We start from the raw sequence: 24,979 nt of genomic DNA on the forward strand, positions 1-24,979 counted from the left end.
TTTACAGATATTATATAAAAGCCCCAGTGGGCCTTTACTTTTTATTCTTTGAAATGTAACACATACAATGTATTCAACAAATGATATACAGCTCATTAAGTACAGATTGACAAAATAACCTACAACCACTCTGATACTAAAGTGAACCTGTGCTCAGAGGATCCTTGTTGACTAGGCGATATAAAAACCTAATCTCACAATGACCTCTTTGTTTGAAAATATGATGTTAGATGTCTGGAGGGTAACAGAGTTGAAACTTCTCCCACTAAATCACTTCTGAAATTCCTACAGTAAGTAACAGACTAAATATCATAAATCAATGTAGTGTCCTTAGAGCCACTGTGGGTAGGATGAGAATCTTTTGGACCAGGGCTTCCCTCAGTGTAAGTACAAAAATGACAATGTCCATGAGGACACTGGTATGAGTCGGCAAAAAAAAAAAAAACTCCTGTACCACCTCTCACTGGAAATGTCTCCTCGCCAAGCCATAATAGTACACAGTTTTAAGAGTTGTAACTGGAAAACTGCCCGACAGCGACAAAAAGCAGAACTTTTAACTTGCATCTATATAAAAAATGATTAAGTACTTAAATATATGAAATATTTTTCTTATAGATCTGTGAAGTTTTTTCTGGATTGTATCTGTTGAAATGGCCAGAAAACACAAGATTTGGTTTTTCATTCAATCATGACTTAAACTAAATTCACAAACGCTCACATGATCTTTGTCCAGTTCATTTGCACAATTCAACAGTTATTATTTTCGATGACGAACAAAACCTGTGTCAAAGAGAAACTGTGGCCCTAATGTCAGTCAAACATCCTAAAGTATATCTGCTGTGTTGTCCAATGATGAAAGTGAGCAGGACTACATGTGTTAGGACAGATGAGTAAACCTAGACTGATAAGTTTTTTAGAGAACTAAAAGACTTTATTTTCTTCTGGTATAGTTGATTTTTTTAGTTAACAGATCATTTTACAGATGGTAAATATACTACATAGATTCCATAGCGTATATGATATAAAAAAATCTGATTGTGCAGGTTTGTCAGTCGTTCTTCATGACACACGTCAAAAACAGCAGAAATATGTTTTCTGTCCTACGAAGCTTGTTTTATATGAAACTTGACAAAAACGGTTGCTCGACAACACTCAAACGTGCCCACACACTCTGATCTACACAGCAGTGGTTTTTAATGCAAGCTTTTAGTCAGTGAATGGAGAAGAGGATCAAAGGGTCGTGCAGTCTGAGTAGATGTTTTTTTTTTCTTTCTATTGTGTCATTGAATCACTGAATCACTTTTTCTTTGAGAAATGAAATAAGGCAAAAATAAGAACACTAGTTGAAATGAAGTTTAGTAAAGAGAAGTTTTGATTTTAAAGTAAGCTAGCCATGTGCACTTAGCCACCAGTTCCAAAATCTACAAAAATAAACATAGTGGGTTCAGGGAGAAAATATCATCTGTTGTTAAATATTCACAGCCACTCAAAAGAAAGTGACATCTACACAACAGGAATACAGCAACATAAAGTATGAGCAGGAGGGAAAATAAAGGGATTCTTTCTAATGTGACGGTAAAATGATTCTATAACTTAGCTTCACTTTAGATGTAAATGTGTGGAATGTGTTATGGTTGTAAGTTTCCCCTTTCTGTTGTGTTTTCTCATCTCTTCCCAGGATGATCCACTGGTTTGTCAATCAGAAGCATGTGAGCTTGTGACTACTATTTCAAGCCTTTCAGACAGGGAATTTGTTCCTCTGTTATGTTTGTGTGTTTTGTTAATTCAGTCTTAATTGATGACTAACCCTAACCCTGTGAAATAGTTCTGTATGTGTGCGCCTTAAAATGAATCACTTGGTTTTGACCTTTTAAAAATTGTGTTATGTTATTTTACTGGGTCAGTTTGTTGGTAATTGTTGACCTCATAGGGCCGCCTTTGACTGGAGCAGAGTCAAGTTTTTTCTAAACAAACTTGCTGTGTTGCTTCAAACCTCTAATAATTTATATTAACACACTAAAAAAAGACATCCAAAAAAGAGGGAAAAAGTTGAGTTGTCTGGCACGAGTTTGACATGGCTTTAAAAGGACATATCTTGCAGGTCGTTTTGTTTGTATTTCCTCATTACATTCAGATTCTGTCTACTTGACATTATTTCCAAAATGTTTTTAAAAGAAAGCTGTCTGATGCTAAAAGGCTTGGGAGAGGCAGAGACTTTGGCAGCAAATGTTAATAGATGTATTCATGCGAATTGATGTGGTGTTGCCATACAATTGAAGATCAACGCTTTTAAGAGATGAATAATGATCCTAGCACAAAAGGCTTAAAACATATTTAATGTTTATATTTGTAAGCTGAAGATGAAGGGGAAAAGACCTTGAGTTTACATGCTGTCTCTTCAGAGAAGCTGACACACAGATTGTCTGAGGGCTAAAGCATGCAGAGTATCACACCGCCCAACAAAATGTATTTTATGCTCCCTTAAAAATAAAGTCAGCACCTGTTGCACATAGATATTGAGAACTGGGAGTAATAAAATAAATGGATAAAATAATGATCTACACATTTGACTGCATTGGGAGAGCTGTGTTCATCAGGTTAACTCATAATGCTTTTATTGAAAAGTACGGATTTGTTTCCAATTGGTTTCTTATTGACTTAGCACTATTGTTTGATGGATTTTATTGGCAAAACTGGTACCAGAGAATGGAATTACACCCTCATATTTGGGTGAACCACCCTTATCCAAGAACCACCCAGACACTGCATTAAAAACATGACTTTCCCTATGGTACCTCTGGAAACAGGGTCCAGTTGACTTTCATAAAACCCTCTAGAGGATCTGTCTTCTTCTTCTGATGTGTTCGACCTCATGCCCTCACGTTCTCATCGTCTTTATTTGATCTGGAAAAAACACAAGGAATGCAGTTAACCATTGTGGAAAGAAATAATTGAGCAGTTGGTACTGGATAAAGATGCAGGAACAGGTTGGGAAGTGATCTACAATCTAAATGCTGTAAATTTCAGCCTAACCACTACTAAGGTTCTTGACAACACAGCCATCTTTAATCCTTTAAATTTAAGCTTCTGATATTAAAGGTACAGACTTTAGGTAAAGTATACCTTTAAGAACTTCATATCAGAAATCAGTAACAGCTTTCTTGAGGCATCTTCGATTTAAATGAGATGCATTGGGAAGCCAAATAGCTAACAGGGAAGCTAAAGCAACAAAGAGTTTCTAGGGAAGGACTGTTTCTGATCACAGACTGTTTGTGTATCTGAAAGCCTGAGCTTCTTAATAGCTTCACAGTGTTTATCTAGCACAGAGACATTCTTGACAGTCCTCTACTACAACACAGAAACACAATAAATAGCACTCACAAAACACCCAGTACTCACTGCATAATTTGTTCTATGGAAGGATGTGAATGAACATAACAAAAAGAAAACAAGATGATGATGATGGGGGGTGGGGGGGGGGTGAACAAAGACTGCATTGTTAACTGAACACAAAATTACACTCACACTCTCAATTTAATGCATATTCATTCTCATCTCATACCTTGTAACCAGTCGACTCCTTCCTGTAAACCTTCTCCTTTCAGGGCGTCTGTGGCGCTGAAACATATTAGCACAGATTATTTAAAAGGGGTAACACTTTACAATAAGGGTACATGAATTAACATTAGTCAAGGCATTATTAGGCCTTAACTAATGGTTACTAACAGTTAATAAATGTGTCTAGTAATCATTTATTAAGGGTGTTCATGTTAACTACAGTATTAATTAATACAATAGCGTCCTTAATAAGGATTAAATAATGTATTAATTAATACCAAATGATTACTAGAAACATTAGTTAACTGTTAGTAACCATTAGTTAAGGCTTAATAATGCCTTAACTAATGTTAATGAATGTATCCTTATTGTAAAGTGTTAGTACAACTTTATGAGTGAGCTTTGTCACATCCTGCCATATATACATGTGCAGCTTATATAATTTGAATATTATGAAAAAGTTCATTTATTTTGTTATTTAATTCAAAAAGTGAAACTTTCATATTTTCTAGATTCATTTGACATGAAGTGAAATGTTTCAGGCCTTGTTTTGTTTTAATCTTGATGAGTACAGCTCAAGAAAATAAAAAATCAAGGACCTCAAATTGTTAAAATATTACACAAGACCAAGAAAAAGAAAAATTATAATACTGAATTGTCAAGTTTTCTGAAAGCATGTCCATTTAGACAATTAATATTTAGTGGGGTCCTTTTGCACTAATAACTGATCAGTGAAGCTTGGCATGAAGGCAATCAGCCTGTGGCACTGCTGAGGCGTTATGGAAGCTCAGGTTGCTGTGATATCGTCCTTCAGCTGGTCTATATTGTTTGGTCTACTGTCTCTCTCTTCTTCTTGACAACACTCCATAGATTCTTTGTGGGGTTCAGGTCAGGTGACTTGGCTGGCCAATCAAGTACAGTGATACCATGGTCAGAAAACCAGTTACTGGTAGTTTTGGGATTGTGGGCAGGTGACAAAACTTCAAAAGTTAATCAGCATCTCCATAAAGCTTGTCAGTGGACAGATGTATGAAGTGCTCTAAAATCTCCTGGTGGACCGCTACGTTGACTCTGAACTGGATAAAACACAGTGGGTCAACACCAGCAGATAACATGGCACCCCAAATCACTGACCGTGGAAAGTTAACACTGTACTTCTGATCCTTGATAGCAGCCTTTAGCTCCTTTGTATTGGTCTCTTATTTTCCTCTTGACAATACCCCATAGCTTCTCTACGTGGTTCAGGCCATGACCCTGATGAAACACGCCGGTCTAATAAAGTTAATAAAAATGGTCTTCATACTACAAGTGTTGCTGGAGTGTTTTGACCTTGTCAGAATACTATGCACGCAGTTACAGAATAAGATCAACAAGAGTTAAGACTTACAATGTCCACAAATTGTCAGCCAATACCCTCACATTATACATTTAACTTCCTCATACTGTAGCTACTTAAAGCAAGCAAGTGCAGTTTTCGTTCATACCAGATGTGCCAGGGTTTGTCTTTGATGTTGTCCAAGCAGAGCAGCTGTGAGACTTTGACTGAAGACAAAGCATCCCTGACATCCATCTTGTTGGCAAAGAACAGGATGGGAATCCTCCTGTGTTTAATATCTGTAGAGAGAGGGAGATGGATGAGTTCAGTAACTGAGTTTGATAAATAAGTAATACCCATCGTATCCACTGATGAGAGACAATCATCAGAGCACAGATATATCTGAAAAATAAAAATGAAATTAGTCTATTGCAAAAAAGAAATACTTCAGTCAGAAAGAGATACAGCAGCAAAACAGTAAATGGGGAAGAAATTCAAACTTAAATCAAGACTCATGTTTAATGTTTAATGTATTTGTACATACCAGGATGGTTTAGTAATGTGTCCAGTTCTTCTTTGGCCACCACCATCCTCAGTTTGTCAGCACTGTCAATGACAAATATGATTGCCTGGCCTTCCCTGAGAAACATAAAAAGATTGCAGAAATGATCATGTATATTGTGGCAAATATGACGTGTGTTTTAATGGAAATGGTGCACTCACTTGTAGTAGTGTTCCCAAAGGTTTCTGTATCTGCCTTGACCAGACATGTCAAACACTGTGAAGGAAAGACTACAAGAAAAGTAAAGTCTTTAATGCTCTCATCCAGAGTATACTGAGTAGGAGAAAAACACAGCATAGTTTATCAAACCTGCTTTAAAATTACACTCATACTCTTAAAAAAAATGTTTCACAAGTGTTATAAAATGCCCATAAACTTGTTGTTTTATAATGAACAACTACCTGGAAGTCTTGAACTTCTCTATGCTGAAGCCAATAGTTGGAACGATGTCTTGTGCCTGGGCCTGTAAAACAAATACAATATGTTGAAAATGATAAAGAAATGAAAAAGTCGAGTCATTAATATTGTGACTACCTTTGCAAATAAATCAACATGTTTGACATTGGTTATGACTAAGCTATGACTAAATAACGCTATCTGACTTCGATCAGTCACAGCAACTCTGTAGAGAGACTTTAATAGACTTACATTAGAGGGCTTGAGTTGGTTGATAATTGTAGTTTTTCCACTGTTGTCCAGACCAAGACACAGCACATTCACCCCTTTCTTCAACCCCAGCCATCCTGCCAACTTGTCAAAAAGCCCCATTTAATTGCCAACAACCATCAGCAGCCAGTCTGACCTACAAGAAAACAGACATGCATGGTTAGATGACAGCATCTCTCGAAGGCTTTCTCAGTTGTTGGACAGGTCATAAACTCTACCAAGCATGGGTTTTGCACTTCCTCTGGGTTCAAAAATCAGTCTGATATGACTTCTACGTGAGATCAACAGAGAACATGCACCCAACACGGCTCCATCCCTGACATTAACTTCTTCTAACTAAGCTTTTTAAACTCTATTCTCATGAGACAAACCAAGTCTTTCTTCCACACAACTGATGATTTAGCTACTTCCACGATATAATGGTTACTCGCTTCAGTGAACTGACTTCCCTCCTCTCGTGAAAAAGGCACCAGACTTGGCTGAGGCTCCACTAGTTCTCTTGTAATTCACATTATCTGACTTTAATCATCACCCACCCATCCCTACTTTTCACCTTACACCCCAAGCACAACACGTCAGAGGGGACGATTGTGTTTATTATCTTCACAAAGCTCGTCGCAGCTCTACACAAATGGCATTATGTCGACTTTTATTTGCTAAATGTAGCTCAAGGTAACATGCTTAGTGGGCTCTTAGTGGGTTCTCGAGTAATTAACACTCGCGTACAGCTATATAGTTAATCTCTTGTTGTTAGCCTGCTAACCTGGGCTAACCTTTAGCTACTAATTACGTCAAGTTGCTAAGTGTATATGCTCTCTCTCTCTCTCGTATTCACTTCCTTTTGCATTTATATTTCAAAGCAGCGATAGATATGGGACTACAAGTCAAAAGCCACATTGCTTAGCTTGACGTTTTAACGCGATATTTGAAGCTACCACGTTAGCTTCCGAGGTTACAGCTAGTTATCGTCCCTCTTGTATTAACACAGACAGTTTCGGTAGAGGTGGGCCTTACCTGTAAATAGCCGTGGGATCTTTCTTACCCTCAACTCTTTGATAAGCTAGCTCAAAAAAAAAAACCCAGAGTCAAACTAATGTTTCATTCATTTCTCCTCCTCTCTCTCATGCTCACTAGCCAACACTACAGAGGAGCAGCTTGTTATTTACACGGTGTTGCTGGGAGACCAGCGTTTCGGCTCAAGACTGACACCTGCAGGCCATACAAGGACACTGCAGCCTCAGAAGGGCAATGTGGCTGTAGTGTTTCATTAACCATAAACGTGTTATAGTTGACGTGCAGCACAGTTGAGTCTCACATCAATTATTGTAGTGTGCAGTATTAAAAATGTATAACTTATCTGCCCATGAAAAATGCAAACATTTTTTTGGTAAAATAAAGCTCTAATGACAATGAAAGTCAATTGTAAATGTGTTAAATTGAAATGAAAAACCTGAAGACCTGTTGGTATACAATGTGAGACCTCTTGTTTACATAAAAAAAAAATGTGTGTAAGCTGTATTTTGTCATTGTCTTTTCGCTTTTTTTCATCTGCAACCTTCCTTGAGCACCTGATTGACAAACTCACCTGACAATTCTTCATGTCCAGAAAACGTGTTAGTCTCTTGAGTGACAATTAAGAGCGCATTGTTCTTGAGCATGTGTGTGTTTGAGAGAGAACACGAGATGCAACCATGGAAACCTTGTCATCCCATCTCTCCCCCTATCCCTTTCCAAGCCCGGCGCAGTCTAGGCCTGTGAAGGCTGTTTCGTCATGAGCCTTTTTAATAAGGCAGTTTTTTCTTACCACTGTAACTTTTGCTGCTTTGCTAAAGTGCTCATGATGGATAGGCCGGGTCTTTGTAATATAGCAATAAGTAAGGTCTTTTACCTGCTTTTTGTAATATAGCAATAAGTAAGGTCTTTTACCTGCTTTTTGTAACATAACAATGAGTAAGGTCTTTTTACCTGCTCTTTTGTAATGTTAACAGACAAAGAGTAAGGTATTTTACCTGCTTTTTGTAAAGTGTCTCGAGATAACACTTGTTATGAGTTGACGCTATACAAATAAAAATTGATTGATTGATTGAGTGTTTGCTTGTGTGTTAATGTGCATGTGCAATGTGGAATTAACAGTTCGCTTTGAAGAGAGAACGATGATGTCTTTGGGGCGGTGGTTTAAAGTCTGAGTGAAAACAAAGTATTAAAATAGGGTTGTTTATTAAGGAACAAACATACTGAATAAAACATACAACTTTCACAAGACTTTTTGTACAAGACATACTGCATTATCATGAGGATAGAATGTACATTTCTATAAAATCTTTTGACATTCAGCGGTCTTCAGTCCAAAAAACATGATTGTATATACCATTCTGTCAATCTTTATTACTGGAACATTGTTTTCTTAATACCATACCTTCTATATCATATCCACATCTTCTCTGGCCTTGAGGTAACAGACTTGAGACCATTCAAAGTCAAAAACTGTTGGATTGTCACTTGGAAAGAGAAGAGGTATTGGTGAACACTTGAACAGACACTAGAGAAAAGAAGTCCTAAATTCAAGTGAATGCTAGTATTTGCTGAGATAATAAAGAGACCGCATTCGGCCAACGCTGACAGAGGTTGGTTGTTGTGGAGGCTGTATTGATGATAATGATCCATAAGATGATTGAGATGAGTGCATATGAGCCAGACCACATGTGGCCTCGCGGGCTGACCACTCTCACACGAGCAGCCTGTGGGTTTCCTGCTACACCTAACAGTCTGGTGTTTGTGCAATTAGTTGAATGTTGATGCCAAGAAACTCTGGTTTGTTTCCTGGTCATTGTGTGCTCACAGTCTGTCTTTGTGCCGTGCTCTCACACTTGAAAGCCACTCTGTTGAATGTGGTGAAGCTGCAGGCGGAGCGACTGTATGCTGCTTATGATTCTCCTCTGGTGACCGATCAAACAGATCCCGATACGGCGGATGTCGCTGACAGGAAAAAAAAAAAAGATAAATATTTCAAATGAAAAATAGTGCACCATCATATCTAAAAAAGACTGCTACAGTACATGATAAACACAAACTGTGCTCATGTTTCTTGACAAAGCTTTATAGAGGTATCAATTTAAATACAATTTTTTCTCATCCTTTGATGCTACTTTGTGTCCTTTTATTTTGCTGTTTGAAGCTGTAGCTGCACTCAGTTTAATTTGGATTCACTCACTCTATGCTCATGGTTGAAATGGAATCCAGGGTTGTGTATCCTGCTGCAAGGAAGTTGTTCTTATACTGGCTCATTTTGATGGAGTCAAGCCAGTCGCCGATAGAGATGAAGAGAGGATAGTCTGGCAAGTCTTCTGGGGAGTCGGGGAAACTGTGAAAACAGAAAGTTAGGGATAAGGTTGGCATAATGCTGAGTTGAATAGAAAATATTTGAAAAAAACTGCAAAGAAAAATGATTTAATTTTTCTAGTTTGGTATGAAAATGAGGATGCAGACACCTGCAGAGCTAATTAATTCAGCTTAATTGACTATTATTATCATCCCCTGGTATAGTACAGAGCATTGAAATGTAAGTGTCCCTACTGTCTAACACTTAATGTCCTTTTGTGCTTCTATAAACTTTGAATTTACTTGTGTCTGTGTCTGCTGTGTAGATAAACCTGCCTTGCCTCATCACACACTACAGACACTAAAAGCAATAGCTGCCAGTTGAGTAGGAAATAAAAATCTCTTTTGTGTTGCAGGTACATGTAATTGGAAGGTGTGGCCGTCCAATCAGCCAGACTGAGATCAATTGGGCCCAATGAGCACAGTCATTATAAAGCTGCCGCCGAGGGAGACTTTCTGCATGTGACTTGTTACTTCATCTTCCTTTTCCATCCAACACATGCACAATAGACTTTTCACACACCCACTCAATTAAACTTCTGATTCTACTGACACCCAAACCTCATCCCTTTTGCAATTTAATTTTTGTAAATAAATCAGCATAATTAGGAGTTATTTTGAAATCTCTCCATTTATTTGGTATGGCCTTTGAGCCGGTCATGTCAAATTGGGGGCTCGTCCGGGATCTGAACCCAGGTCCTGTAGTATTGTAAAGTTTTCAGTCAACCACAAAAACAACCAGTTGGATCCTTTTCCAGTGATACTTTACCTCTGCATATCATTGACCAGAGTGAGCAGGTTGCTGGGATTGATGATGAGTTTATCCAGGAAAGAGAGCACGTTGTTGAAGTGTGGACGCTGGCCAAACTCTTTCTGCCAGCAGTGCAACATCAGCTGGTGCAGGGTGACAGGGCAGCCCATGGGTGCAGGAAGACGGTAGCCTTCTTCAATGGATAAAATCACCTGAGATGGACATCAGCAGGTTAAAAACAAATAACAAAAACATTTAATGCGTCTATGCTGAGCATGCTTTAGTGTTAAAGAGTTTAATGTGATCAGCGGCTTACATCTTGATTGGACATCTCCCAGTAGGGCCTCTCCCCATATGACATCACTTCCCACATGACAATACCATAGCTCCAAACATCACTAGATGAAGAGAATTTGCCATAAGCGATGGCCTCTGGTGCTGTCCAGCGTATAGGTATCTTTCCTCCCTGACACAAAACAGTAACATAGAAGAGGATTAGCGATATTCAACATTTGTGACTTCAATAACTCTGTGATCCTGCAGTGACAGTCAGATCTAAACTCACGGTAGCAGTGTAGGCTGCTTCACTGTCATCTTCAAGGATCCTGGACATGCCAAAATCAGACACCTTACAAACCAGGTTCTCGTCTACCAAGATGTTGCGAGCAGCTAAGTCTCTGTGAATGTATCCCATCTCTGAGAGGTAGGTCATGCCCACTGCAATGCCGCGCAGCATGCCGACCAGCTGAAGGACTGTGAACTGACCATCACGTGTCTGCATGTCAAAGAGGGAAGACATATAGGATAGATGAGAGAAACGAATCACAGAAGAATACAGGTGTAGTAATGGGAACATGCACATGTCTTACCCGGAGGAAAGAATCCAGCGCTCCATTCTCCATGTACTCAACCACTATCATGACCGGTCTGCCTGAGGAAATGATTAAGTGCATGTTTTAAATGGAAAAAAAAAAGAGTCTATAAACAAACACATAAAGACAAAGACATGTTTAGAGCTTACTTTTTGTGACCACTCCCTCCAGCCTGATGATGTTGGGGTTGTTAAACTGTCCCATGATTGAAGCCTCACGCAAGAAGTCTCTCCTCTGCTGGTCCATGTAGCCACCTTTAAGTGTCTTTATTGCCACAGCGATATCCATCCTTCCTGGTATACGCAACCGACCACTACACACTTCTCCAAATTCACCTGTGTAAAAAAAAAAAACAACAAAAAAAACCTTATCTTTTATATATTTCTAGCGACTTATCCCAAGTAGTTTATATCTACTGTATCATAATGCTCCCTGTTCTTGAGGAAGTGCTAATTCATAAAGAATATAAGGTGTGTTTGACATTTGTTAAATCAAATCAAACAACAGATAACTATGGGCACAGTGGTGTTACATGGCTTGCTGCCTTGCCCCTGCAACACAAACAGTCTCCACAGGGTGGAGTCGACGATACAGGTAGTAGATATCTGAGAGGCACCTTCATAATTCCTCGACGGTTTAAATAGCAGACACAAGCTGTTCAATTTAATGAACCATCAAACACAATTATTCACTGGTGTCAGCACTGACTTTGTCCCTTTGAGGCACAATACAATAAATTACTTTTAAATCAGCTTGCTAAGAGATGCTATAAACGTTTAAAATCTGCACTTTATGAGGTTTAACATTTCTCATAAAATAAAAAATGTTACTCAACATAAAATGTGCTCACTTCCCCGTAACAAGTGCTAGACATCCGTCACTAGGACACTTCAATATCCCTGTGTAATCCCAGCTATTAATACAGAGAATAATACCTAGATTGTGCTTTGAAAATCTTGTCTGCCTGCTAGTCATGCATTGTAAAAACTTCTGCTTACTCGGCTTGCACACAAGTAACACCGATGTTTCTCCTTTTGTAAAAACAGGAAAAAAAACATGTGCAGCAAACAACAGAAGTAAATACATGTCTATACATCCAGTGTCCACATGCATGTTTCTATTTTACCTGCACCAATCACCCTCTCAATGCAAATGTATGAGGGCTCTATCTCTTTGGCAAATTCCTCCACAGCCTGAGTGGGGTCTTCATAAGTGTCTGGATCCACATACGTCTTTATCCCAGAGAACGGGACTGAAAGAGAAGAAAAACAACAACAGTTAGTATACAGTATGATCTTACAATATTTGGAGCATGAAACTTTGAAATGCCCACACGGTTGCACTGCAGCAATACAATATGTAAGGACATGATAGAAGTAACAGGGTGAAGACAGATAAAGACACAGATATCTATAGAAATGTCCAGTGACACTGTAAAACTTCAAAGACGCTTTTCGTATCTCTGTTGGCTACACTAACAGTATAATATCAATGAAAATATGGTGTTTTTTTAGAGTTCTAAGATAGAAAAATGAATATTAATGTAAAAAAATTTGAATATCACATGCATAATATCCTATCAGAGTTCCCATTCCTTTTACTAGAGATGGCATTAAAAGAGAACCAGTGCAACACAATATAAGAGTGTTGCCAAAAACCTAACGTATATTTGAGTTGCAGCTTTGAACAACAGTCTCCTTCATCTGAGTCCTTGAAATGCTCCTCTAAAACTCGGCTTATTTTGAATCAAATAAGCTTTTATCTCTTTACAACTTTACAACATGCATAACAGGCGAAGTCATTGTCTTGTTTTTTTATGAACCACATTGTTGTCATTTTCTTAATTGTAAATGCAAGTGCAGAATTAAACTTTGATTTGAACATTTTCCTTACATAAAGTGTTATGTTATCTTTGGACTACAGCCCTGCAGTAAACTCTGTTATATCGGAGCATATAGTGTTCCAGTTTTTTTTTTTAAAGATAGTGCTAGAGGGGTTGATTCTTGCCTTAACAGCATGAGGCCATAATTAATGCATTGAGCTTCCATTACACTGTAAAGATTTTCTGTTTTTTTTTTTTCAAGAGATGTAGAAAAAAAAAGGATAAAAAAAAATAAAATAAAAAATGGCCCAGAGCAGCGTGCAAAAAGACATAGCAGGCAGACAGTATTCAGCTGGCTGAGGCTATAGGGACGTTTCAGCAGTGAGCGCTGTGCACGATGACTGGCACAAATGATAAGTTGAAGAACCCCCTGGTACACCTCGAGCAGATGAGCTGGGGACTTAATGTACTTTATAGCTGTGTCAGCTCATGTTGCAGAGGGTTGAAGGCTTCGTCTGAGAAAAGATTCCAGTTTGGAGTCTTACACTCTACCTCTGTCTCCAGGGTGTCTACGCTCAGCGCTGTAATAGTACAAACCATTTCTACCTGTTTGTTGAGCCTGCTGGCATCCCCTGCTTGCACGTTGCCTCCACAGCAAATAATAAACAAGAAAAGACTGCAGGCGTGGATTAAACTTCAAATAAACTTTATAATATGTAAGGAAAGGCTTACAAATGCGCAACTTTATCAGCAAGGCTTTAATCAGCATTTGTCGTGTGCTGTAGGTCACAATTCTGATGTGCAAAATTAAAATAAAATAATAGACCAAACAATTCTGCGGCAAAACTCTATCCAACTTTCTTAACACTTGAGGAAAAAGCCACAGAAGACAGCATAAAGACAGCCACTGAAACAATAGTAGGGCACACACAAAGTGTGTGTGTTAAGGTACTGCCTGCATGTTATTTTTTTTTCTTCTACCTGTAGCCCTTCATGTTCCCTTCTGGATCATTCTCAAATGCCCAAATCACGCAACAGGATGGTGAGATTAGTCTCAGGAGGCTCACTTGTGCGTCTGCAGGCCTCAGATCAAATCCCACTAGAGCTCTCACTGATATGTTTTAGGAAATTACAGGACACCCTTTAGTTCCCTAAGAAAGATACCCTGCCTGTGTAGTGGGGGTCAATAACTGTGATTTTTTTTTAATCTGTAATTGCAGCACCATACCTGGGACACTTATGTGATCCTTAAAATAGTACAGCCGATACCTTTTTCTGCCTTTTGGCTAAGATCAAGTGTAGTATCTGTTGTTATCAGTTTGTTACAATATATCCAAGGCCGTATAAAACAGGGAAAGAGTTGGAAGGCTGGAAGAGACTCATCGAGATTTAGCACAGAAATAGCCAATCAGTGTAATTCTGACAAATGGCCTACCTCATAACTGCTCACCTGCAGCTCGAGGTAAGACAAATCATAACGGTTATGTTTTTTAATTATACCTTCAACATGAGATGAATGAAACTATACCTCAAACTAAACCATGTTTTGGAGACTGTCATTGGTCCAATAAAAAATGAAAATGTGAAACGTTACCTGCTGACTGCCTATTTTGCTTTTGATATTATAATGTAGCATAATGAAAACCAAATCATGTTAAATACTTTGATTTTCTGTCTGAAGGAACTCTACATGCCTTTTTAGCTTTGGTCAGAATTTTGTTAACATTAGTTAAAAATTTGTTGATTTTAATTTTTTTCCCCTAAATATAAACCTTTTCTTGCTCCTTCCAGATAGTTGACTATAATAAACCTCCAATCCAATCCATCCACCATGTCAGTGTATGTAGCTAACAAAAAAATCTATTTTTTTGCAGGAAGAAGTAATGACACAAATCCTTTTCAACATAAAAGGGACAAGTGTAGCATATTAGCACCCACTATAAACACTATGATTCATGCATTAGATTGCTGTTTTCAGTTTGTCTATGTATATTGTATCAGTCCCTATCAAATAAACCATATGACAAAACCTCCATACTTGCAACCCACAGGCAAACGGTGACTATTTCATTACTTATGTCCATACCAGATCCGTTGCACTACATGATTATTGCATGAATACCAGAGTAAAAAAAAATCCTGCAATTGATAAGTAGCTAAATAAACACAATTAAAAACCATTTCATTCTGTACCGTGTCCGCTGTGGAAGCGAGTCCTCCTCTTCTCCTCTGACTTCATCCTGGCTTTAATATATCCCTGACACCTGCACAGGTGAAGCAGTTTGTTAAAGTGTAAGAATCACCTTCATCACACACCCATTCACCTCAGTCTTTTCTCTTGTGGTATTGGTGCTGAAGAAATATTGATTTAGTTGACCTTATCAGTGGGAAAAGAAAGTGTGACGTCCAACAGATTTACTGCCCCCATGACAAAAGGTTGAAGAGTGCACATTTATTCTGACAGCAAAAACTGCCTAAAAAGAAGCTTTTCCCTGTAATGCCTCCTCATCAATCTTTTGCTCTGTAAAGAGTCCTCTGGTGGAAAGAAGACAGCCATTTCCCCTTCTTCTATTACCAATTCTTCAGAGCAATTTTTGTTCTTGCCTTTATGCACTTCTTTTTATTTTCTCCCATCTCCCCACATGTATCCTATTCAGACTCCCACAAATTCAAGGCTTTCAAGGCTCAGTCTCCAAAGAGGGAGAGACAGGACAGAAGTAGCAATCAAAGACATGTATTTAACAGAAAGAACATTTGCATCCTCCTTGGGAAAAAAAATAAATTCAGAGAAAGGTTGCCCTTTGAAAATGTCATTACGGGATTAAAATGTGCCACTTTGCCACTTTTAACTTTTGAAGCATTTAGTCATGTAAAAAGTCAGTTTAAAACCATAATTGTTGCCTCCTTGTCTAGTCAAGTTACAGTTTACATTTATCAGTGTTCACAAAGAAAAACAGCCTAACCATGGATAGGACTGTGAGGTACGTGAGGGGTAGAAAGATAATCACTCATTAGAGAGGTGATCTGAACAGTTTAACAGAATAATAATACTCACCCAGGTTTGAATTCCCTCTAGGTGTTGCTGAACTTGTAAATATAATTAACTTGATAAGATGTCAAACATTTTAGCCTTGGGTCCAAGTGGGCATTTGTGACCCTCAAGGAGGCAAATTACAAACTGTCCATGCATGTTTGTTAACATCTTTCGGAAGACAGTAAATGTAGCAGCTTTAGGTATAACTGCTCCAAGTTTTCATCTTCATTTAGTACCTTAGCTTCCAGAAAGAAAAAAAAAACAAGATGGCAAAGCCCAACATGCTAAAGTGGAGGCTTCAGATCAGTAGTCCACAAATCAGCAGGTATGTAAGACACTCCTCCCATTCCTTAGTCCAGTTGTTTTCAGATGTTAGCAAATTGTGTGATTAAAGACTATTACTTCAGCTTGAATCACAATTTTACAAAAATCCCGACCAAAGTATCTCGCAATTGGGCCATTATTCATAGTTTATTAATAAGTGCCACCGAGTGTAAAAGCCTGTGAACTAGAGGCAGACTGAAGACAACAGTCTGAGCCAACCTGTGGAGGTTAATGGAATGGAGCAAACTGCTGGTACATGCATTACATGCTGAGTAATTAGGCAGAAAATTGCTCCAGCCATTTGGAAAATAAGAGTGTCTGCTTGGTGGCAAAAGAGAGTCCATTAACAGACTTCTGGTTGTAGCATGACTCTGGAGATTATGAGAGGAGAAGCACAGAAGTGTGCGTGCGTGTGTGTGTGTGTGTGTGTGTGTGTGTGTGTGTGTGTGTGTGTGTGTGTGTGTGTGTGTGTGTGTGTGTGTGTGTGTGTGTGTGTGTGTGTGCGCGTGTGTGTGAAACAGGGAGTGTCTTACCGTCCAGTGATGAGGAGGAACAGGGTGAGGATGACCAACAGGGAGAAGCCTCCTACAGATGCTGTGACGACCACCAGAACTTGACCCTGATCAGCGATATCTGGATCTGAGGAAATGGAAAACAAAACAAACACAAAACAGAGAGAGGACAGGTCAGTAACCGTTCATATCAGCATCTTTCTCACTTTCTCCCAGAACACAAACCAAAGAACAGGCACTCTGCTGCATGGAGGTAAAAGCTGTTTCATTTTATATTGTACTGAACATAAGAAATGCATAATGAATATTTAAAAAAAAAACGTACAAAATAATATCTATAAATAACTATGCAGCTATAAAAACTATGCAATTGAACAAACTTAAATCGTATAACTAGCTCACTTCAAAAAGCTTCTGTTCCAATTTGAGGGCCTAAAGCAGACCGTGCTATAAATTAATCATAAAACAGGTAGAGATACCTGTGTTGTTATTCCTATTCAGACTGACGTATCTCATAATGAACACTGACAAAAATAGTTACTTGACAACTGCTCATACATCCACTTAAAATGATATCTTCTTTTCCTTATTCACAGTTTTTTTTAGAATTCATTTATTATTATTAATAATAATAATAATAATAATATTTATTTTATGCATCTGCTACACACCAGTTGTAATTAATTTTTACTCCACTACACTTATGTTCCTCAGCAAAAAAGACAACACAATACCGTAAAACTACAAATAGAAGCTCATCAAAATTTTAAGCTCAGTCTCTTTTACTAGCCTGGTGTTGCTGCATGTTTTGACAAATAAAGGCAGGTCTCAGTTAGAGGCCTTTATGTATTTAGTGTTGAAATAGTTTGCAGATCAAACATAAGGAGAAAAAAACCAGCGCAACACAAAAAATAAAAATGAGACTACAACATCTGTCCAAGAAAGATAAAATAATGCTGATCTGTAATTTATTTGATTTATCAATATCATAATTTTGTACAAAGTCTAATATTATTTCTGGTGTGTATTTACAGTTTCATAGTCTGTCCCATCTTTTCTGTGCACAAGTTCAGTTTGAAAGTAATTAAAAGCTTGTCTTGAATGGATGCCTGTACCAAATAAAGGCAGGGTCATTTCAAAGACTAAAGTAAATAAAAGCCTGGGCTATAATTAAAGTTTTACAATATACATAAAAAAGACGTCACATTTAGCAAAATAATTGAGCTTCTTGATTGTGAACCTTTTCAGCAATGTTGTCTGTCAAACATCTCTATATGATGTGTCTACTGATTTCTTTACAAATCTGAGGATAGAGAGTTAGTATAAAATGAATTTACCGGTAATTGGAAAATGAATGAAGGGCGCTACAAGCAAAGTTTGCACTGTATGGGTTTTATAAGGTCAGAGAATATATAGTCCATATATAGAAGCACAATCCAAGTATGGTATACATATGTATGTATATGTATTCATTGATTTGAGGGGGAATGAGAGTGTGAAGGTGGACATCTGCATATTCACCACTACAGTGCGTATCCTGTAGGAGTCTGAGATTCCCAGCATATTTCAGGATTAGAACCAAAAGAGCGTTACGTGTGCTTCAGGAACTTACACAGCTTATAAACATTTAAATAAATGGCTCATGCCTGAAGAACCTCTGATGAGTTTCACTGATCCATAGCTAAGAGTGATCATAAAACGTCTGCAGGGGTTTTATAGGGTTGACTCCAAATCTATGGCTTTTAAAATGAGCTCTACACTTTTGTATATTCTGTAAGGACAAATCTAAATGAGTCGAGACTGAATATTAGGACTATGCTTCACTAAAACACAGACACTATGAGCACAAACAGAAGCACAATCCCCTCCTGCTCACCCCCCCTACAGTCGTACCTTCAGCTGCAGTAGCAAACTCAAAGTTTGGGCTGTACGCTGTGTAACCAGCAGCAGTGCGAGCTCGCACATGGAAGACATAAACAGTGGAGGGTCTGAGGCCTGTCACAACCACGCTGGGGTTTTTTGTCCGTGTTGATGAGTAGCTCAGCTGTTCTTGCTCCTAAAAAAAGGAACAGATTTAAAGAAATCATTTTAAAAAGCAGGTTTTGGTAGGAGAGACGAAAATACATAGACAAAAAAAAACCCTTATCTAAGTGTATTTTAACATAACACATAAAACTGCTGTTACAACTAAGCATTTAACATTGACGGCAGGTAAACATAGAAATGTTTAAATGGCCTCATTGATCTTCACCTTCTCAAAGTATTTGACTTCATAATCCACAATGTCTGAAGGCAGCAGTTCCACCTCTGACCAGGAGAGGGCGATGCTGTTTTGAGAGGCCCAGTCTTTCCTGACGACACCCACCAAAGCAGGACCTGAGGATACAAACGGAGAGTGCAGGGATTGAGTCAGCCGTGACTAAAAAATCTGAGGTGCAGCAGTTTTCAAGGTTTGAAAAGTGATACAGGCAGCTAGTTTGAAGAAGGCTAAGACAGAATGTTTTTTTGACACTCTAAACATTTTAGTATAATTCTTAACTTTTTTGAAATGTCATGATTTTAAATCCAAAATATGCAGTGAGCATATGACTCAGAGGATCAAATGTACACTCAGGGTGAGCTCACCATAATGCATTTGTACAGAAGAAAGATTCTTGACATAAATGTATATAGACTGGGGAAAAAAACATAAGGAAGAAAAATGGCATTTTAGGAGCAGGGGTGAGTAACTCACAGTCCCATCTCAGAGGAGCCCAGGGGAATAGGGAAAAGGAGTTATTTCAGCCATTTATTTCTGGAGCCACTAGAGTGAACTCCAAACTGAATCCACTGACTTCTGAGGCAAAATTGAAAAAAGACATTTTAAAAGTGTCTTCAGCTACCACAAGAAAGATGTCAACGCTGAGCGAAAAAAAAGATTCAGAACGCCAAAGCGCAAAATAAAATCAGACACGGAGCCTGAGAAAAGTGTGAGCAGTATCCAAAACACCAGCTCTAAGCTAACAACCTCAAGTAAAACAACTTCTGAGAAATTGTTTCAGTATGAGAGGAATACCAGAATGGAAACGAGGGCAAATAAAATACAATTTCACTGTCCAGCTCCAGGTGTAATGTGCAGCCTTTTAGAAACATTTTGTTAATTAAACCTCCGGAAAGAATAGTAGCTGTTTATCAAGTTTGTCATTATTGCTGAATTTGGGGGAATATTTCACAGCAGCCTGCTGAGGAGACACAAATTCACCTTGCAGAGATTCAAACATCTACCATCAATTATTCATAAAGCCTTTGCTTGACCAGAATATGATTTGGCAAATTAATAGATCCAGTCCCTCTGTTGTCGCGCGTGCTGTTTGGGGGATTGTTGTTCGAATACAAATCCAAGCCCAGATTTTTTTTCTCACAAACTGTCCTTGTGCACAGAGATAGATCTGTGATAACCTGCTAATCACAGAAGGCCACAGACTGAATGGGACACTTCTGAAAGGTAATGTGTTGGTGAATTAAGTCGGACGGGTTGGGGTTCAGATTTCAAACACGACTTTCACATCTTGTCAAGAAGCCAGGACTGTCTCACAGCAGCAGCAGCAGCAGCAGCAGCAGCTCGGTCCAGACTTGACGCTTCACAGTCCAGCAGCTCGACCATTTCAACTCGTTTTAAAACAAAAAACAGCAGAGGGGAAAATGGTGCACAAAGGAAACAAGAGTTTGAAGCTGGCTCCAGGCAAGATGCACAACTCCAATACAACTTTCAGATCACAATGCATTCATTCAGACAAAGTCTTGGGTCTGTTTAAACGTGCATTTCTTTAAAAAAAACAACTTAAAACAACCTCCTGTCTGTGACGCACAACCACAAATCATATCTGGATACTGTGAGGAATGAAGGCTGCTTATACAATCATCAAAGGAGAAAAAAAACGTCATTGGATGTTTTAATATTTAAAATATCAAGACACAACCCAGCCGTACAGCATGGAGACAAAGAATAGCACAGGATAGGATCTCAATTATTAGGCTGTCAAACTATTTACAGAGCCGGATCACAGATCTGTCATACCATCCATTTTGTTCCAGGTAACACATGCCCTCTCTATCCTGGTGGCAGGTGGTGTCTGAGCTGCACTGAGTGCCTCGAGCTGTTGTGGGAATATTTCAAGCCTCTCAGTCTGGGTGCCTGATGCAGTTATTAATGGCAAACAGCAGACACACCAACAAAAACATACACAGAGTATTGACAGAACAGGACAGTGCAAAGGTGCACAGGCAAGACAAGGACAAGGACAAACTCGGGTTTAGATACTCTGCAAATGACACCCGGTGTTTACCTAAATGACATTAACCTTCATCTTAACATATATATCAAAATCTAATCTTTGAGGAAGTTAAATATAAGCAAGGCAGGTATGAGTAATTCATCTTTTACCAAGAATATTTCTATTCTGCTGGCCGACTGATGCATGAAAAGGTATATAAGAAATTGATTAAGCCACTGAGTCAGCAAGCTGAAGTCAATGTGTAAGTGCCTCAAACCTGACTCTTTAAAGAGACCCTAGAAAGCGTCTCTGCTGGACGACGACTCACAGAGGTTTTTGAGAAAGAAAGATGAAAAAGACTTGCTTCGATATGTTATCTCAGTAAACTTTTTCCTGATGAGTTGATGGCCTCAGTTGCTGGTTTAAATGATTTAAAAGAAAACACACAACTCCCCTTTTGTGAACTCTATGGTCTAATGTATAGCGCAATAGAGCAAAAAGCTGTTTTTTTGCTTTGAAGTGTGGCTAACCTTGTGAGTGATAGGCTACTCCCATAACTACCTGTCAAGCTGAGGATAGAGGTGTAATCCACCCTTGACAATAAAAGTCACTTCTGGCTCCAAAAGCCTGAGACAAAGCTCTGAAACTGAGGCTCAAAAGTGGGTGACATCATGGCAGCAAATTCTGTTCCTTGTATACAGTGTATGCTGTCCATTGCAATCCCTTACAAAAGGTATTTTAAAGCTATACACTGGAGCTACAGTTAAGAATTAGTTTCACTATTTTCACTCAGAGGTTACTTGCTAGCGATTGATAAAAATCCATGCATTCATTATCTTTAATAGCTTTTTCCCATTCGGGGTCGCGAGCGCGCTGGAGCCAATAACAGCTGTCATTGGGCTGTTCACCAGTCAATCACAGGGCTGACATAATAGTGACAAACAATCAGCAACACTCACATTAACACCTATGGGCAATTTAGAGTCAGCTATTAACCTAACGAGGATGTTTTTACACTGTGGGAGGAAGCCAGAGTACTCTGAGGAAACCCTGCGTGCGTGGACAGAGGGAACATGCAAACTCCACACAGAGAGGATACATATGATCAGAATGAACCTGTTAAAATGTACAGTATCTAAACTAGAACAGTGCCCATGAATGTGAAGCTCAAGTAAGCTGTTGTAATGTGTTTTCAGTTGGTAGCCAGTGTGGTGTAGAAAAAAAGAGGTCTGACAGGGATTCAAACCAGGAACCTTCTCACAGTGAGGCAACAGCGCTAACCACTGCACAGCCACACGGATAAATGATCAAAATGTGAAACAGCTGATGAATTCACAGAAGGTCTGTTAGCTCTTCCCCAAACTGAAATGTATTCAACTTTCAATGTAACAAAGAAAAGACGCTGGCACTTGGTAATACTCGGCTTTTGCTTAAAATATAACTCAAATTATCCATTCATTTTCATCAAAATTACTTTTCTATCTCACATAAGTATGATTTCAGAACATATCATTACATCTCAAGCAACATACTGCCGACTGTTATGGATGGAAGCATCTGTCGCTATCAGACTTAAGAATGAAGATTTATTCAACTTAAGGTACAAACAAACCTGAGGCTAACTTCAACTTATCTAAAGATGAGCAGCAAAAAAAATACATAACACCAGCAGAGAGTCTAAACTAGGTCTAAAGTCACATTTTGTCACTCTGTATTTACGATCAACAACCTTAGTGAAACAAGTATTTAGAGTATTACTAGTTTATGTACACTAAACATATGAAAGGATTCCTTTAAGGAAACTTTTAAAAATGTGCATAAAAAAGCTAAAATTTAAACGGATGGACTACATATGATCAGAATGAACCTGTTAAAATGTACAGTATCTAAACTAGATCAGTGCCCTTGAATGTGAAACTGAAGTAAGCTGTTGTAAAAAAAAATTTCAGTTGGTAGCCAGGGTGTTGTAGTCAAGCAGATAAATATGCAGCATAACCCACTTAGAGGATGAACATGTTTGTGAGAATAACATAACTAGAGGGGATTTCTCTCTGCAGCATACAGTATAATATTGTATATCTATCAGCATGCATATGTGAGTTTGTGGGAGTCAGAAAACACTGTGTGGAAATGTTGCAATGTGAGAAAGAAAGCTCTGGAAAAGAAAGAAAAAAAGAAGCTCTTATGCAAGATCAATTCTAGTTTGAGGAGAAATCAATCTGCTGGTTAGATAACTACTGATATGCATGATTGTCTGAAAGAAAATAATTAGTCATTATAGTCTAATCTGAATTCATACATCTTAGGATAATTGAGAATCTATAAGCTCTAGTCATCAGCAACATGTTGAAAATAGGTTAACACTCAGCTGTATATGCTCATATGGATAAAAAGGCAAGGACAGAGGGGAGAGAGGGAGAGAGAGAGAGAGAGAAGAGTGAACAGGGAGGGCTGTAAAGAAATCCCGTGAGGATGCATCTCCCCAGCATCTGAGCATATAAATAGAAGTCAGCCTTATTCCCACAGCAAGAGATGAAAACAGAGGAGAATCCACAGGAGGATGGGGGGGAGAGCAAAGTAAAAGAGAGAAAATCTCCTGAATCAGGACACCACAAATCAGTGGGAAATGTTCACACGAGGATTAAAAACAGGGGAACTTTGTGTGACTTCTTTTGTTAATGATTTGTTGAATAAATGACCCTGAAGATGAAGACATCAGGGTGTAAAAAAAAAAAACATCTTAGAAATACTGGATTGTGCAAACGATTGAAATCAACAGCCAGAAACCGTCACATCTTGAATGCAACTGTATGTTTAATACATGGTACATTTCAATTAACCGGACACAAACTGCTCACTTTCAACAAGCTCCAATGATCAACGGAAACTAGCCCAACCCCAAGCTTAAACAAAAGTGAATTTTACATTAAACATACTATAGATAATCACACAATTAAAAACAGTCCAATATTTTTTGTCACTATTAAACTATTTGAAGATATAGTCAGTAGCTTTTTCCCGTAAATTTTTTTTTTATTAACTTATACTAAAGTAATGCTGCTCAATCATCACTTATGGGCCTCCATACATGTGTGGTGGAGACTGTGTCTGCCTGGATTTTCACATTTCGGTTTGTTTTGGTTGACTCAGGAGTGGATACAATTCAGTGATTGGACACGATTCAACCCGGAAAGAAAACGAGAACGCAATCATAGTGAGGCGCCAAGAGGATAAAGCTCGTTCCAAAACGAGGGTGAACCTTTTTGTGAGGCTTTTATTCTGAGGACGCAGAGTTGGCCTGCTTTCTGTTAGACAGGCAGGTGACAAACACTGGCAGGAAGCTTGTGCTAACGTGCGGCGGGATGCAATGCTACATCCTGCAGTTAGAGTGTGCTTCTGGTGCTGATGAGCCCAGGAGGAGGGTCTCAGTTTGAATGTTGTATTTACAAGCTGCAACAAACATTTCTACTGACTCCACCTTTAAAGTCAATTATATGTTCCTAAGAAAAACATGTATGACTGCTAGAAAGGCACAACTGAAACTTGATTTTTTTAAATAATTGAAATAGGCAGCATCCATATAAGTCTTTAAAAAGCTGTCATGTCATTAATAATCAATTAGAAGCGATTAGTAGGAGAGTCAAATAAAGCTTGATTTTAGATTTTTTTAGTTTTGGATATGCAACAGAAATAAGTTAACCTCTTAAATAAAGTCAACTTTAAGCATTAGTTTCACATAGGAAACAAAACACAGTCCCTGGAAAACAGCCCTGTGTTTGACCCATCCATCACCCGTGAACATCACCCCAAGCAGACTTTCACACTCTTCATCCTATCAACCTGTCGTCTATTTTATATCATAACATTAAGCCAGAGGACAACATCAAAAAACAACTTCTGAGGTTAATCTAAAGCTTCATATTTTGAAACAC

General features: G+C 38.5%; 2 protein-coding genes and 1 pseudogene across 2 annotated transcripts in view; 1 reads left to right on the top strand and 2 right to left on the bottom strand.

Annotated features, from left to right (window-relative positions):
- arl6 (ADP-ribosylation factor-like 6) lies at positions 1 to 7,288 on the bottom strand. The gene is made up of 8 exons (XM_020652876.3): positions 7,116 to 7,288; positions 6,084 to 6,237; positions 5,837 to 5,898; positions 5,597 to 5,665; positions 5,418 to 5,512; positions 5,043 to 5,172; positions 3,563 to 3,618; positions 1 to 2,904 (listed from the first exon to the last, which is right to left on the bottom strand). The coding sequence occupies exons 2-8, from the start codon at positions 6,201 to 6,203 to the stop codon at positions 2,879 to 2,881; spliced, it is 558 nt and encodes a 185-aa protein (XP_020508532.2). The 5' UTR covers positions 6,204 to 6,237; positions 7,116 to 7,288; the 3' UTR covers positions 1 to 2,878.
- A 1,013-nt stretch (positions 7,289 to 8,301) lies between these two features.
- The window catches only part of LOC109998130 (ephrin type-A receptor 6-like), a 50,937-nt gene continuing 34,259 nt past the window's right edge, over positions 8,302 to 24,979 (bottom strand). The window contains exons 9-20 of the mRNA XM_020652870.2: positions 19,046 to 19,170; positions 18,688 to 18,850; positions 16,816 to 16,921; positions 15,118 to 15,188; positions 12,229 to 12,354; positions 11,252 to 11,437; positions 11,100 to 11,161; positions 10,796 to 11,005; positions 10,547 to 10,696; positions 10,249 to 10,442; positions 9,313 to 9,462; positions 8,302 to 9,077 (exon numbers count right to left, since the gene is read on the bottom strand). Of these exons, the coding sequence (XP_020508526.2) occupies positions 8,963 to 9,077; positions 9,313 to 9,462; positions 10,249 to 10,442; positions 10,547 to 10,696; positions 10,796 to 11,005; positions 11,100 to 11,161; positions 11,252 to 11,437; positions 12,229 to 12,354; positions 15,118 to 15,188; positions 16,816 to 16,921; positions 18,688 to 18,850; positions 19,046 to 19,170 (1,658 nt within the window). The 3' untranslated portion in view covers positions 8,302 to 8,962. The remainder of the gene's footprint in view (positions 9,078 to 9,312; positions 9,463 to 10,248; positions 10,443 to 10,546; positions 10,697 to 10,795; positions 11,006 to 11,099; positions 11,162 to 11,251; positions 11,438 to 12,228; positions 12,355 to 15,117; positions 15,189 to 16,815; positions 16,922 to 18,687; positions 18,851 to 19,045; positions 19,171 to 24,979) is intronic.
- On the top strand, positions 14,190 to 14,333 carry LOC114921235 (U2 spliceosomal RNA; annotated as a pseudogene).

Source organism: Labrus bergylta, chromosome 3 (assembly GCF_963930695.1).
Source record: "Labrus bergylta chromosome 3, fLabBer1.1, whole genome shotgun sequence".
In the NCBI taxonomy this organism is placed as follows: domain Eukaryota; kingdom Metazoa; phylum Chordata; class Actinopteri; order Labriformes; family Labridae; genus Labrus; species Labrus bergylta.